The sequence below is a fragment of the Sparus aurata genome, unplaced genomic scaffold (genome assembly GCF_900880675.1).
Source record: "Sparus aurata unplaced genomic scaffold, fSpaAur1.1, whole genome shotgun sequence".
Classification (NCBI taxonomy): domain Eukaryota; kingdom Metazoa; phylum Chordata; class Actinopteri; order Spariformes; family Sparidae; genus Sparus; species Sparus aurata.
The window spans coordinates 172,864-189,041 of NW_022045113.1; the positions used below are offsets into that span (position 1 = coordinate 172,864).

General features: G+C 42.4%; 1 protein-coding gene across 1 annotated transcript; it reads right to left on the reverse strand.

The window, feature by feature from the left end:
- Nucleotides 1–5,594: 5,594 nt before the first annotated feature.
- Nucleotides 5,595–13,560, reverse strand: LOC115577751 (major histocompatibility complex class I-related gene protein-like). Its single transcript, XM_030410645.1, has 7 exons — nucleotides 13,364–13,560; nucleotides 8,973–9,236; nucleotides 7,857–8,135; nucleotides 6,653–6,974; nucleotides 6,483–6,613; nucleotides 6,253–6,270; nucleotides 5,595–6,087 (listed from the first exon to the last, which is right to left on the reverse strand). Exons 1-7 carry the CDS (start codon nucleotides 13,473–13,475, stop codon nucleotides 6,038–6,040), a joined length of 1,176 nt encoding a protein of 391 aa, XP_030266505.1. The 5' UTR covers nucleotides 13,476–13,560; the 3' UTR covers nucleotides 5,595–6,037.
- Nucleotides 13,561–16,178: the final 2,618 nt, after the last annotated feature.

Genomic DNA, 16,178 nt, shown 5'->3' on the forward strand with positions numbered 1-16,178 from the left:
TCCACAAGTTGACCTTCAGTGTAGAGGCTTGTGTATTCAGTCATTTTTACAATCAGCAATTTTACAATCAAATCTGACAAAGGGAAAACTCACAACGGCGGCTAGCGGAACAAGCTAGCCTACTGCTAACTTTTCAACCTGCTGTAATTTATCAGCGAATACCGGAATTTCTACCCGAGCCGATCTCACCGCAGCGGGCCTGACTCAGGCCCCTGCCGGTAAGTTTCCTTCTATTCAGCCTACCTTATCCGCTTTCTGAGTTGATTTCTCCGCTTCGGCATGTAAGTCTACGCTCCGAGCCCTGCACTCTCAAGCTGATAGTTCCTGCAAAACTCTACCTCCATCTGTCTGCGTCTTGCTGGCTCTGTGTTTATCTCTGTTTTCAGCTCCTCTGATGGCTCCGTCAGAGATTATGGATAATGCTGTGTCCATGGAGCTGAAGTCCGAACTCAGGTCCATAGAGCGGCTCATCGGGGAACTCCTTCAGCGGCAATCCAACCTGTGTTCCCGGCTGGCGCGTCTTGAGCACCTGGTCGACCAGCTGCCTTGGACACAAAATTCATCCACTACTCCTCACGATGTCCCCGGCCCGTCTTCACCGCAGTCCCCCACCTGGGCCTCGATAGTAAAAGGCACCAAGCGCCTTTCCCTCCCATTCTACGACCCACCTGATGCTGACCTCCCGCTCAGTAACTTTTTTTCACCGCTTGCCTAGCCTGACACGATGGATTCCGCTCCCCCTCAGTTGGCTCACAGAACTATCCCGGCCCAGCCTGCATCAAGAAAGCACCATGCACCTGTCACTTCCACCTCTTCCTCAGGCTCCCCTTCCCCAACGGCCCCCGGTGGCAAGCGACCCTGTTGGTCACCTGCGGACTTGGAGACCTCCGTGTCAGCACTGGTGTCCTCTGCTTCTTCACCTGTTGATGTGCAGGCTTCGTCCTATTGGACATCACCTGAGTTCAAAGCTTGCCGTCTACAATGATAACTTCGGTACAGTCCAACCTGAGATTTTAATTGTCGGCGACTCCATTGTTAGATTTTTAAGGCTCCCTGGTGCAATAACATACTGTCTCTCTGGAGGTAAAACGGCCGATTTTTTTTACTGATCCCAGCTCTCCTGGACATTCATCCCTCTGTTCACACTGTAATTTCACACTCTGGCACAAATGACGTCATGTCCAGGCAGTCAATTAAACTTCACTATGACCTTGAGTCTCTGGCCACCTCAGTTGAAAGTCTGGGGAGGAGGTTTATTTTATCTGGTCCCACCCCCTCTCTGACAAAGAGCTCTGAGCGTTTTAGCCGTCTTTTTAGTCTCCACCGGTGGATGGAAAATCTTACCACTGCCACCAGTCTTGGTTTTTCAGTCATTTTAACTCCTTCGGGACTAAGTGGGACTTGTTTAAGCATGATGGGCTACATCTTAACAGGAAATGAACAGGCATACTAACCCAAAACTTCATTAACTTCATTGCTTTTAACACCAATTGATGGTCTCTCCAGCAGGACCCTGCCCAGACCACTGGCTCCACCCCACAAAGCCCTGTCCCCGACAATGCGGGTCCTGCTGATGCTGTTGTTGATAACCTTTCTGTTTTACCTATTCCTGTTGGGATAACCAACAGGCAGCAGGCTACCCCTCCCTCCTCCCTGTGGGCTGAGCATGCTACTGCTCGGCCTCTCCCCATCCCCGTCCATGTCACCAACAGACATCATTGCCCTAAAACCATCAGTAGCAGAGGTAGAGATAACTCACTGCTGACTAGCCTAGTCGCGACGACTAGCACTGGTCCGAGTGAAAGTAACATCTCCATGGGCCTGCTTAATGTCCGCACCATCTCTAACAAGGGACAGCTCATTCACGATCTAGTGAATGATCACAAATTTGATTTTCTGTGCTTGACTGAGACATGGCAGCAACCCAGCGATTACACTGAACTCAACCTATTTACCCCATACGGCTTCATCTACACCTGTCAAGCCCGTGCCTCAGGACGCGGGGGCAGTCTAGCAATACTCTACAACGAGAAATACAAAGTCTCCTCTCTCCCAGTCACCTCTCACACATCACTTGAATCCACTACACTGAAAATCCATGGAACCACTCCCACTACTTAAGCTGTTATTTACCGTCCACCTAAACATAACTCTGGTTTTATAAATGAATTCTCGAACTTTGTTGCCATTTTATGCTCTCTGTCACCCAACATAATACTTCTAGGGGACTTTAATATTCACATGGACAACATAGACAGCTCTCTTACAAAAGAATTCACATCTTGCCTGGACAGTTTTGGTATCCATCAGTTTATTAACACTCCGACCCACTCAAGAGGACATATTCTGGATCTCATCTGTTGCACTGGCGTATCAACACTCAAATACACTATATCAGATTTTCCCTTGTCAGATCACAAACTTATATATTTTACTGTTAACCTACCCTTATCCAAAATGAACATTACATTAAGAAACATCAAGAACATCAATCCATCAACTCTCTCAGCGGCAATAAATTCTCTCCCTAGCACTGACCACTTAACCACACCCAAGGATCTGGTATCTCATTATAACTACAGACTCAACAACCTCCTGGACACACTGGCACCATTGAAAACACGGTCTGTCACCTTCACACGCTCTGCCCCTTGGTACACCCCGGAACTCCATTGACTCAAAACTGAAGGACGCCGACTGGAACGCCTCTCAAAAAAAAAAACGGTCTCACTATTCACAATAACATGTACCATAACCACCTGCTGAAATATAAAGATGCCATAGCCAAAGCCAAAATGGAATACTACGCCACTGTCATCGGGACTGCTCAAGGAAACACACGCACTCTGTTCACCACACTCAACAATATATTACGGCCCCCTGACACTCTTGTCTCCCACATGTACTCTACTACCTACCTAATTTCATGGACTTCTTCACCAGCAAAATTGCTAATATTCATAAACAACTACCTCCCTCATGCAAAAGAAAAAAAACTGTAAATACTGCATTTTTCCTGCTCCACCTCTTATATCCCCTCTCTCTAATTTCGATCTCCCAACCACTACTGAAATATCCACCATCATTCAGAAATTTTAGTCCTCCACCTGTAGTCTCGACCCTCTACCTACAAATCTTGTTAAACTCCATCTCCCTTCTCTTTTCCCACTCATTACCGACATCATACACTCCTCCCTCTCCTCCGGCTCAATTCCAGCCCCCCTCAAATCAGCAATAATCACGTCAATACTCAAAAAACCTGGCCTGGACCCCAATGATCTCAACAATTTCCGACCAATTTCAAACCTTCCGTTTCTGTCCAAAATTCTGGAAAAAGTGGTTGCTGCACAGGTCCATAATCATCTCACTCACAATACCCTCTATGAACAGTTTCAGTCTGGTTTCCGTCCTCATCACAGTACCAAAACAGCTCTGGCAAAGATCACCAACGACCTTCTCATGGCAGCAGATTCCGGACATCTCACCTTAGTCATCCTGCTTGACCTTACTGCAGCTTTCGACACAATCTCCCATAGCATCCTCCTTAACCGCCTAATCTCCATTGGACTAAATCACACCACTCTCTCCTGGTTCACCTCCTACCTCTCTGGTGGCACACAATTGGTACAGAAGAAGAAGTACAAATCCCATCTTTCCCCAGTCAATAGTGGTGTGCCGCAGGGTTCTGTCCTTGGTCCTCTTCTTTTCATCATCTACCTACTCCCTCTCGGTAATATCTTCAGGAATCATGGACTCAATTTTCATTGCTATGCAGACGACACCCAGCTCTATCTCTCCTGCAAACTTGGTTCTTCACTTCCTCCACCCTCCCTCCTGACTGTCTGCAAGATGTCAAAACCTGGTTTTCACACAATTTTCTCAAACTCAACGGAAATAAAACTGAATTCCTTCTGGTTGGCACAAAATCCACACTGTCCAAATCTAACACTAGTTTCTCACTTCACATTGACAACACTGCTGTTTATCCCTCCCCTCAGGTCAAAAGTTTGGGTGTCATCCTGGACAGCACCCTCTCCTTTACTGCCCACATTATTAACATCACCCACATTAATAACATCACCTGGTCTGCATACTTTCATCTTCGCAATATCAATCGCCTTCTTCCATCACTCTCCCTTAATAGCACTTCCATACTGGTTCACATCCCGCCTTGATTATTGCAATGCTCTTCTACGTGGTCTACCACAGAAATCCCTCAATAAACTCCAGTTGGTCCGAAATTCGGCTGCACGTGTCATTTCCAGAACGCCATCCACACAGCACATCACTCCTGTCCTCAAACAGCTTCACTGGCTTCCGGTCCTTCTCCCCATCGACTATAAGATTCTCCTTCTCACATTTAAGGCCCTCCATAACCTTGCACCTCCGTACCTCACCGAACTCCTTCAAACATACATACCTTCCCGTACACTCAGGACCTCCTCTGCTTCGCTCCTCTTCACCCATTCTGCACATTTATCAACAATGGGACTAAGATCTTTTAGCTGCTCTGCCCCTCAGCTTTGGAACACACTCCCTCAGGACATCCGGTCCTTAACGACACTGTCAACCTTCAAATCACATCTCAAAACACACCTGTTCAGACTGGCCTTCCCCCCATAATATAGGTTATCTGAATTTATTGTTGCTGTTTTCTCTTACCATTTGTATTGAATTGTTTCAATATTTGTATTCTACTTATTTTAATTGTTTTTCTTATTGTTGTTGTTTTGTAATTTTTAAATTTTTTTTGTAAGGTGACCTTAAGAGTCCTGAAAGGCGCCTATAAATAAATAAAAAAATGCATTATAATACTGAATGTTCAGGTAATATATTGAAGTGTCGTCACAAATGAGCATACGGACCAAACTTTTTAATATGTGAGGATTTTATCGAAAAGACAAACATCAGCACAAAAACAAAGAACAACACATTTGAGTTTAACATTCATTCATGGTCATCAGTGTAAATGAATTTACATATTTAGTCTCAGAAGTTCATACTTGTAAATTTATCAACATAAATCTCCCACTCCGCTCACCACTCATATGAGAGACACACTGGCTCCATGACAGACCAAACTCCATATTCTCAATCTATAGAGTGGTGCAGCAATAAACTATTTTTGGAGGCTAACCCTGAAGTTAGCATCGCCCTGGTTCACTCCACAAGAAGTCTATGGGATTTTTTAAATAGGATTTTAGAAAATCGCCAAAAATAATCTCTGTGACAAACACAAGTTTATGATTCTTACATGTTTTGTTCAGAAAGATAATCTTCACAGATGAAAACACACAATTTTTGAGGTGTAAATTAAATCTTGATTAGTAAAAAGTTAATGTTAGGCTGTAAACAGATGACATCACAGTCACATGACTTAAACGTCACCACTGCTTAATGTCCGTTCCGTTTTCTTTTCCGCTTATCCGTGAGGGTCGCGGGATGTTGCCGCTCTTCCCCCCTAAGGGGTTGCGGGGCTTACTGGGGCCAAATCCAGTTTCACTCTATGGGCGTAGGCCAGGGTTCACCCTGGATGAGTCGCCAGTTCATCGCAAGACCCTTACTGATTGCAGTGGCTGCCTTCACACAAGGTGCCAACTGCACATCAGGAGCAACTTTGGGGTTCAGTATCTTGCTCAAGGATACTTCGACATGCAGCTCAGTCCCGCCCTGGGGAGCTGGGATTTGAACCAGAGATCTTCTGATCACCAGTCAACCAGCTCTACCCACTGAGCTACAGCCCTGCTTAATGTCTTACTACAAAAATACTATACACGTTTTCTATAAACTGATCAATGTACAAGTTGTAAAGTTAGAGTAAGAATAGTTTGTAATTAAAGTCTGGTCACACGCTGTCTCCTGATTGGTTTGAGAATGAATACGACAGAAACATCAGTTAATAAAACAATCAGAGCCATAGAACATAGAACAGTCCTTTGATTATAACTTTACTTATATTGCAAGAAGCATTACTGTCATGTAGTTCATGAAAGCTAAATAAAGTGTCACCAGGAGAGTCACTGAGTGTGTTTCTCATTCAGGTCTCTGGATTCAGCTGCTCAGAGAGCTCTGTGCTGTTGGCAGGAGCTGCAGGTCAGAAACAAACATCCTGGATTGAACTTTTATAAACAATAAATACAGGAAACAGTGTTGAAAAGGTTAATCTGCACACTAATGTGAAACATGTTTTAATCTAAAACATGAAGTGTGAGTCAGATCAGCTGAAATAGAACGAAAGTAAGTTTTACTTACAAGATGGAGGGCTGATGGCTGAAATCAAAACAAGACAAATAATTTCAGTCACAGTTGTAAATGCCTGATTATCTTTAGTCACTTTATTCCTCTCTTCTACTCACTCAGTCTATTTAGTGCTGACTGTATTTACTTTCTCTGATGCTTGTTTTAATTTAGCAACCTGAATTATTGAAATCATCTCAAAGACTGATATCAAAGTAGTGAAATCTTTCCTTTTTCTCTCTCACCTTTCTTCTTTTTGTAAACGATGAATCCAGCAGCACCGATGAGAATGAGAGCAAGAACAACCACTGCAGCAGTGACGAGGACGGTCATGTTACTGGACTTCACTGTTGAATACAATAATAGTTTATTATTACTGTTTTTGTTGTTGTTCCCATGCACTCCCCTTCAGCACCCTCTGATCTCACTCTTACCCCAGTTGGTTCTGATCCGATCTTTCTCCAGTTTGGTGATGATGTCCTCCTTCACACCATAGAGCTGAAACACACAATCGTACCTCGTCCAGTCTTCAGGTGTGACTGATGAAAGGTTCAGCTCAACACTCATCTGGAAGGTTCCATCGTGGTTGGGGAGGATCTCTCCGTGGTCCACCTCCTCATGAAGCTCCTCTCCATCTTTCCTCCAGACGAGTGAGGCTCTGTGAGGGTAGAAACCTGTAGCGAGGCAGCTGACTGGAGAGGAGGGAGTCTTCTGGAGGAGAGACACTGAGGGAAGATCTGGAGAATAAAGAGAGAGATATTAAAGAGGAAAGAGGAAAAGAAACAAGGTAAAAGAAAGATGAAGAAATTACATTTGGAATCAATAACAAAAGGTGTGAGGTGTTTTCAAGCAAATGTTGAACACATTTATTGGATGTATTTTGTTCCTGAAGAAACATCTACAAACCTTTTAGAATATTAAAAATGATAGATCATATACATCCTTTTTTACTTGCTAGCAGACTTCATCTGCACTATTTTGTTACAATACTATGTTTGTTGGCACATCACTGCTGCAAACTGTTGATCAGGGGAACAGGGTGAAACCAGCAGCAGGATGTGAATCATGTCATGTGCTTGTGACAGTTTGTAATAGTGTCGGTTGCTAAATATAGATTTTTTAAAAAGCAGCAGGACAGTGTTGATGGTGGCCAAGTAATGTGCTCCATGTATCCAGACCACAGTGTAATAATGACAGGGTACATAACAACACATCTGCTACACAGCCTCCACATGATCTGTATACAGACAGAGGAGGGAACTACACCACCACTAAAGACACTCACTACAGTCAGAGAAGAACAATGTCTGTCTGTTCTTATGATTCACAGTCAGGTTGTCAATCACAGTGTCAATGTTCAGTGGAACTATTTCTATTGTGAAACACTGAAACTGTAAAATCACTTTCCTTAAACTAACTGTGACATCACAGTCTGACCTTTGATGGTGAGTGATGTCTCCCAGAGATGGCTGTGATTGGTCAGGACTAAAACAAATGTAAGCACTACAAAAAAGCTGATGTCAGACAGGTTGGATTAATAATACAATGACAGTTCAGTCTGAGCAGCCTATATGAAGATCACTGTGTCTAATAAACTACATCAGGTCAGGTGATCCTACCTGTTCTCAGCAGAACGCTCCTCCCATAATCCACATACATCTTAAGCTGCTCAGGACAAAACTGAGTCAAAACAGTCTCAAAGGATTCTCTCTTATCTTTATCAGCGTCCCATATCAGTTTGGCGATGACAGCCTCAGGTCTTAGAGCGATCCATGTGAATGTTTTTGGATCCAATTCCATGAGATCTTCTCCATCATAACCAGTCTGAGCGAAACCTTTGACCTTATCAGTCTCATCATCCCACTCACAGCCTCCCATCATCTGTAAAACATGGACACCTGAGACAGAGACAGAGACTGTAATTAACACTGATTCACAGATGAAACATTTCATGCGATCATGAATCAGATTATTATCAGTAGTTCATGTTGAACAGCTTCAGCAACAAGTCTAACTATCAGCTGATTAATGTTGACATGATGAATGACAGGTAGTGGCTGGACCACTGAAGACAAACTGATATGATGGTTTACTTTACATGAATCTCTATTTCAGGTTATGTGTAAAATGATGTTAGAGTTTGAACTGATTGGTATCTTGAGGCCCTGGGTCACTTTACAACTAAGATGCAGAACAGTAAAAAGTTAAAGCGAAACTCGCCAAAAAGCAACCAAGGCTTTATTTGGGATTGAATATGAGTCAAACCTTCGTGTAAAAGCATAATTGCGACTAAAGAGGCACTTCTAAGATTTATCGTAGTTTCGGTTTTTGGCGCATTAATTTTGAACGGGAGTGCATTGGGCAAGACACGCTAGCATGACAGGCAGGAGAGTGATGGTGAACCGCTCCTCAAGCGTGCCTCTCAGGTCGCACTCAGGGATCGACACTTTTTGAATGCCATGATGGCGACGCGCAGGAGATGCAGCAGCTAACGTGAGTAGTTCAAAAACCTTCTTTTTCATAAACTCTGTGTACACAAACAATGTTCTCAATGCTCGTGTTCATGTGTAGAGACCCTGGTGATACTACGAGCAAAGTTTCATGTTGTGTCGAGCCTTCTTAGTGTTCTAAAATTAACACAAAGGTTTGACTCATATTCAAGCCCAACTAAAGCCTTGTTTGCTTTTTGGTGAGAGTTTCACTTTAAACAGGCTATAACATGTTACATACTGTACCTTCACTTTGATTGAAGAGACTCGTCAAAATGTAAGTGAACGTTTTGAAGATAGGCGACAAATGGCGACATTCTTTTTTGTACTGCACCAACCACTCAGGATATTCTGTTAAGAATGATTTTGCAATGTCCTGTTTTGGATCCAGCCTGTTGTTGCTGTCACAGTACCCCAACAGAAGTTCATCAATTTCTGCTGTCACCACGAATTCTGGGATGTTTTGGATTCCAGTTGATGAAGTTATGAAAGTCTTCACGGAGTGCAGCACTGCAGGACAAACAAAGGAGCTTATAAATAACACTAATCATAAATATGATGTTAAGTGAAAACATAAATATGATATGAAGTGTGTGTGTTTGCTGGAAAGGAGCAAAATCCAAAAGTTTCAAATGTAATGTGCAGAACAAACAGCCTCCATTCAGTGTGAACACACACTCATCATCACCACTCAGAAATATGATGAAGTCAGTATGATTCAATTAAAACAGTCTGATCAAGTTGAAGCAGGTGAGTGGTCAGTAACGGACCAAGTTTAGTCAGAATACATTTCATCACAGAAAATACAAAAATGAATCTAATAAACACATGGCTTTACAGTCGATGTTACTTTACTGTCACAACAATAAACCGTGACGCCATCAACTATTCATTTATCATGAGGGACCAGGACCATCTAACAGTTCTTTTGGATATTGTACTGTTGTGTGCCAAGCAGGACTTCCCCCTACGTGGACACAGGGAAAATGCAGACGCTCTCAATAATGAAAACTTTCTGAAACAGTTCAAGTTCATGAGGATCCAAAATCATCTGGAGCAGCTGCCCAGAAACAGAACTTTGATGAGTCCAGATGTTCAAGATGAGCTGCTGGAGTCAGCAGCCTGTTTGCTGTTGTTCAGGATCAGATCTGAAGTCCTTGAACCAGGCAGCTATTATGTCCCGATGGCAGACGGATGTAAGGATGAGTCAAAGTGTGAACTCATAGCTGTTAGTGTGAAATATGTTCACACAGGGAAAATAAAAGAACAGACCACCAGGTTCAAGGACACAAGTATTTCAGAGAAGATATTTCAGGTGATTGAACCACTGCAACTTGACCCATCTCTGTACGTTGGCTTTAGTTTTGACAGCGTTTCCGTTGTGTCAGGAAACAAGGAAGGTGTGAATGTGATTCTGAAACAATCTTTTCCTCGAGCCGTGAACGTCCACTGTCACTCTCACAGACTGAATTTAGTGTCTCTCAGCACATTAGCACATTCTTTGATACAGTGAACAACCTGCCAACACGTACGCATTTTAAGTACGCTTGTACGCATTGCTGCTCTCCAGGTATGCATTTTGTATCATCTCACAGTTTGACAGTTTCAGTTTCCATGCAAGTTCAATCTGTGAAGTTGATACTGCCGCTGGGCCACAACAATCTGTGTGTAAGTGGAGTGAAAATCGTTTGGCCAATCAGAGCACTGCATTTTAACACCCTTGCCCACCTGCCCCTCACAGCCAAATGCCAATTCAATTCAGTGCCCCCGAATCCATCACTACTATGGACAAAACTGTGGGCTTGCGTGCCATGGTGGCGGAACCGCCTCAAAAAAAGCTTTGGAAACCTCAAAGATTTCTTGACAGCTATCGGGGAGATGGCCTTGCCTCCACATGTCCAGGCTACCCCATCATGCGTTCTGCACCTTGTGCAAGACAGACGTTAACATCAGTCACCAAGGGGCAACTGGTAATGAGCACAGTCCCACACACAAATACTCCCCAGGCCCTCAAAACATAATGATATTAAAAATAAAAGCACGATGAGAAAAAACATTCTTAGTGTCAATAGGCTAGCCTATCACACCCACCATCCTTCCCATTAGTGGGGGCGCAGTTAGAAAAGTGATGAAATGTCCAGAAATCTAGAAAGTTTTAGACAGGCTAGGTGCTTATAAAATTTCTTCAAGGTTGGCAGGTTTGATGCTGGAGCTCCGAATCTGGAGCAGTGAGCAAAAATACTGACGTTACTCGATGTAATGGATAGATAGATAGATAGATAGATAGATAGATAGATAGATAACTTTATTTATCCCCGAGGGGAAATTAGGTAATCGTAGCAGCGGTACAATACAATCAGAAATACAAAAAAAACAATAAGAGTACAATATCGCAGTTTAAAACACTAATTACAATATAAATATACATAAGATGCTTAGCAGTTCCATATTAGAAGTGTTTGCAGAGTGTGTTGAAAGCAGCGGTCATGATTCCATCATGGCAGCCCTGCCTTTTCCCTTGTGTGTGTTTTGTGTCCCTGTCTGTATTATTCCTCCTGTGTCTCTCCCCCCGTCTGTTCTGTATGTGTGCATATGGGCGTGGCTTCTTTTCCACAGGCAGTGCCAGGTGATTACACTCCACTAATCAAGTCTCCCATAAAGCCACTGGTTTCCCTCCCGCTCATCGCCAGATCGTTTCATAAGTCAACGTGGTTGTTTGAATCCCGGCTCCTTTGTATTTTTGCCTTCATGCTCTGTGCTTTAGCTTGTGAAGCTAATCCTCCTGTGTCTTCCCACCTCGCTTTAGATTGCTGTGCTTGCTGTGCAGTCTCGAGCTTTGCTTTCTCCCTGCCTGTCAGTGGACCTGCCTGCCTGTTACCAGCACTCCTTTCTTCCCACTCAGTGTGAGTCCGCCGAAGAGACGGACCACTCTGCCCCGTGCCGCAGCACCGCCATCGTCCTACTGCGGACCTCACGTCATGACACCTTCACCTAAGCACTCACCGGTGACTTCACCTACCACGTCTGGATCCTGGGACTTTGCACCACCCCTCCACCTCGCACCTGTTTTTGCACCTTTTGAACATTAAAGACTTTTGTTGTTGCACTGTTAACCTGAGTCGAGTCGTGCATTTGGGTCCAGATCCAACACAAAACCTTAACAGCAGCGGTCAAACAAAGGTTGAGGCTCAGTCTCTGCTGCAACAACTACAAACAAAACAGTTTAGATATTTACTCGTCACATTTGGGGAATTATTGAAGTTGAACAATTTTGACACACAGGGTTTACAAAGCCCAACATTATCACTTTCTGAGTGCACTGACCTATTTGAGGGACTACAAGAGAGCCATGCTCAGTTTAGAGATGATTCAGAGTGAGATTTTGAACAAGTTATGAAGCTAACAGAACAGCTGATGCAATAAAATGAAATCAAGAGCTAGAACCAGAGACACATCTGGAATGATATCCTGACAGACAGCTGACAGAGCTGGACTCTTGTTTCCAGGAGGATCAGTACAGTCCAAGACATTTACACAGAAGATCTCTGTGGACCCGTGTGATCACTATCTCATCTCGGTTGAGGTAGGTTGAATAAACAGCACTATTCATTGAGCAGCTGCGTCGGAAAGTTCTCAGTGGGCTGGAATTTCCATTCCTCATGGAAGTATTGGACGTTTGTTTGTAGTTTAATGAATGAGAAATGAGAGATCGACAGTGATAGGACGAGATGGTGTGAGCCTCGTGGTGGCAGGTTTTCTCACAGGAAGCCAGTTGGGACGTGTCTGCTGCTGCTCCAAGGTAGATATATTAAATCAGGCTGTGACCAATACTCTGCTATGTGCACCACTCAAATGAAAACTGATGGAGAAACACAGATGTGAGTGAGAAGATGCCTTCACGAAGTGTCAGGTCCAACAATAACCAAACAGCAGTCTCACAGCTCTTTGTATCCGAAGCATCTCCTGAAGCTGATACAGTAAGTTTCTTAATCACTTCTATGATGGAACATGTCGTTCTATTCAGATTATATTTAATCTCTGGATGAATTTCCTAGCAAACACATGAATCACACAACAGACAAGGGACTGATTTCCTGGTTAAATGTCAGTGGTGGGCGTGTCCTCGTGTGGACTGACCTCAATAGAAGGCTGTGTGATGCATAAACACTGATTCATTTAAATATGAAAGAATATCAATACATTGTCCGAAATGTGAAGAAAACACAAAACTATCATATGTTAATAAATAATGCTGTATCACTCTGAAAACCTGTGTGTGCTGTAGAGACGATGTGCTGCTCTTTCTGTGGGTGCAAATATGTTTTTTGTCTGAATCAGGATGTAACAGACAGGTTTTAGTTGTGTCAGCCTTTATAGACTGAGCTCTTCTGGTTGTTTCATGTTGTACAGGCAATGTTTTGTTCTTATTGTGATGCAGAATGTTAAATTGTCACAGTTTGTCCTTTTTTGCTGTTTTTAAGTTTTTTGTTCTGATAAAAGATGGCCCACATCATTCTGCACTGAACCACCCAAAGTCCAGTTTCTGCTGCTCCACTGGAAGTGAAACTGAACTCAGCGGAAAGAGTTGAGTGGACTGTGAAGTTTAAAGAGTTTAAAGGTTTAAAATGTGATCTTACCTGGTGATGAAACGTGAAAGAAGAGAAGCAACAACAATAACGTTCTCATCTTGATTTGATGAAGACGAGTGAGTGAAGGACCGAGCTGGATCAGTTGTTCACTGTTGGTCATCCTTCGCAGAGGGAAGTGAAAGTGTTTCTGTCCTGAAAACCAGTGATCCAGTCCTCACCAACACCCTCACATACAGTAACGTGTTAACAGTGAACAATACAGTTAGTTCCGCAAAGTCATTATCTTAAAACAGCCCCGACCACAGAGCCAAGGTCAGCTTGTCCAGTGAACTCCCTCACTTTGTTTTTCATATAACTATGGTGAAAAAAGAAACAAAAAAACAAACAGGACTGAACAGATTCAGAGTCAGAAACTGGGTCTGACTGGAGAATTTGTTTTATCTTATCTCTGAGTTCAAGTGAGCAACACTTGATGTCTGTCTGACTGCAGGTTGGTGGATGATTCCCACATTTTTTCTCTCCCCTGTGAAGAACTCTGATTCAGCACATCCTGCAGACCCAGTCATGGGCGGGAACCAGAGGACCATCCAGGAATCTGGACCTGCCAGGAGAAAACAGCATCATGTCTTATAAAACCACATCTACACAATCCTGATGAGGATTAAGATGAGTTTTTAAGAATTACTTCCTCATAATCTGAAAAATTACTTTTTTTATGTTGACTTCCTCTTGTTCCCCATGTCTTGTGATTGTTACAGAGAAAAACATGACATTTCTCAGGGATTTAACACAAAGCTGCTTTACTTTGCTGTGGGAAAGTAACTTTTGCGAGGATTTTCTTTAAAGTTCTAGATTTAAGTTGGAAAAAATTTGGCTCTCTATCTTATAATGTCTGTGTTGTTCACCTGGAGGTGTGAATAGTTCATGTCACAGAATTTATAGTTTAGCCGTCTCATTTGAAGTCATCCAGATTGTGTTTGTAAATCAAGTGTCTTCATTCAGTCTCTCAGAGAGCTCAGAGCTGTTGTCAGGATCTGTAAGGACAAACACACTGTTAGTCCATTTATCCTGCACTGACATGCCTTTAAGAAACAACTACAACCTGTTGACATTTGCTCTCTCTCTCTCTCTCTCTCTGAAACCTGCTTAGCCTGCTTCTACTTTGAGTTCACCTTCTCTTGTGTCTATTAGAGATGGGGATTGGAAGGATTAGAAAGTGTTTCAAGTTATCATCATCTGACTTCAACCAAAGTTTAATCAAGTTTAAAATCTGACTTTGTCAGACTGATCTCGTGCACAAACAAGCTTTTAATCAGGGATCAAACTGAACGGAGTGATATTAATAATGTACAGTATTATATGGTAACTGTGCTTATGTATGTATTGTATGTATTTCTTTTTTACTCTTCAGGTGTTACCTCTGTATATGTGATTTCATTATTGTTGAATGTTGCTCGTACATTTAATGTTTTTTCCTCCCAACTAACACGTTTGTGAGTGAACACGTTTCATCATGTTTTTCACTTTGAGTGTCTCAGTTTTCTACATCATCATTTGTTTCATTTTCTTTCTAAACAGATCCTCTGATCACCTCGCAGGCAAAGAACAACAGATTTGTTCTGACATGCTGAAGCTTCTGAGTGCAACACCACTATAATAAACACAGATCTCAGGTCTGTAACAGTCTGTCAGATGTAATGTGGGTGCTAACTACAAACTAAAGTCATTACATCAGAACAATGTTGTGTGTTGAAAACCTGCATGTTAAAGTAAACGTGTACAACACTGTGATCTGACACTCTTACTGAAGTTACATCGTGCAGAAACAAGTGACAGAGACACCATTTATCTGTTACAAGACACTGTACCATCAGAATGATTCTGAAGCTGTTCTTTTAAGGTGAACAAGTTCAGTTCAAACAACTTAAGTGTTCATGCTAAGCTAAGCTAACCTTGTCTGGGAGCTAACTCTGCTCAGAGTGAACACTGATATCAATCTTCTCATGTAAATCCTCTGTATGTTCAAATACTGAATATTCAAATAATATAATTAATGCAACTACAGTCACAAAGGAGCATGTGGATGAAGAAAAAGAGACAAACTTTTTAACTTTGAGGATTTTATTGAATAAACAAACATCAGCACAGAAAGAAAGAACAATACATTTGACTTTGACATTCATTCATGTTCATCCCTGTAAAGGATTTCAGTATATTTAGATAAACATCCTCCACTCTGCTCACCCAGGAGGAACAGTCACCCTGAGGTCATGCTCGGGGTCAAAGGCTTCTGTGTGTGCAGAGCTTCCTTTTCCTCTCCCTACACCAGATCTTGTCGGTAGTGGAACAAACGGTTGTATTAACCCTTTGATGCGCAACACATGTACACCCCTTCTAATGCACAACATGGGTCAAAAATGACCCGCATTCATTTTCCATGTTATTTCATGCTGCCTGAGTTTTTCTTTGTTCTATCTTTTGAAATTAATTAATATTATGATTTAATATTCCAAGTATTCTTTAAATATCATGTTTTTGATTACCACTCATCATTTTTTCCATTTTTCCTTTCATACTTTATGCACAAAAATTGTTTTTATATTACTACATCAAATTTACACACATGGGTCAAAAATGACCCATTCATCCAAGTGTGATTTATAATTAAAAGACTTAATACTATAATAATAATAATAATAATTTGTTTCAAGTAATTACTTTATCAGTGAGTGGGGCCAAACACCTATTTACTTACTTACTGTACATAATATTTGCAACATTGTCATTTTGTAACACATACACATACTGTCAGGTTTTGGGGGTGGTGAAGTGGGTGGACCCAAATGCAGAGACCATAGGCCGA

Excerpts from the sequence above, each read along its gene's own strand:
- LOC115577751 (XM_030410645.1), bottom strand. The coding sequence starts at position 13,475 with ATGACCAACAGTGAACAACTGATCCAGCTCGGTCCTTCACTCACTCGT. Across the intron at positions 9,237-13,363 it reads CTTTCACGTTTCATCACCAG|TGCTGCACTCCGTGAAGACT; the intron begins GTAAGATCACAT and ends TTTGTCCTGCAG. Across the intron at positions 8,136-8,972 it reads TCTCTTCAATCAAAGTGAAG|GTGTCCATGTTTTACAGATG; the intron begins GTACAGTATGTA and ends TCTCTGTCTCAG.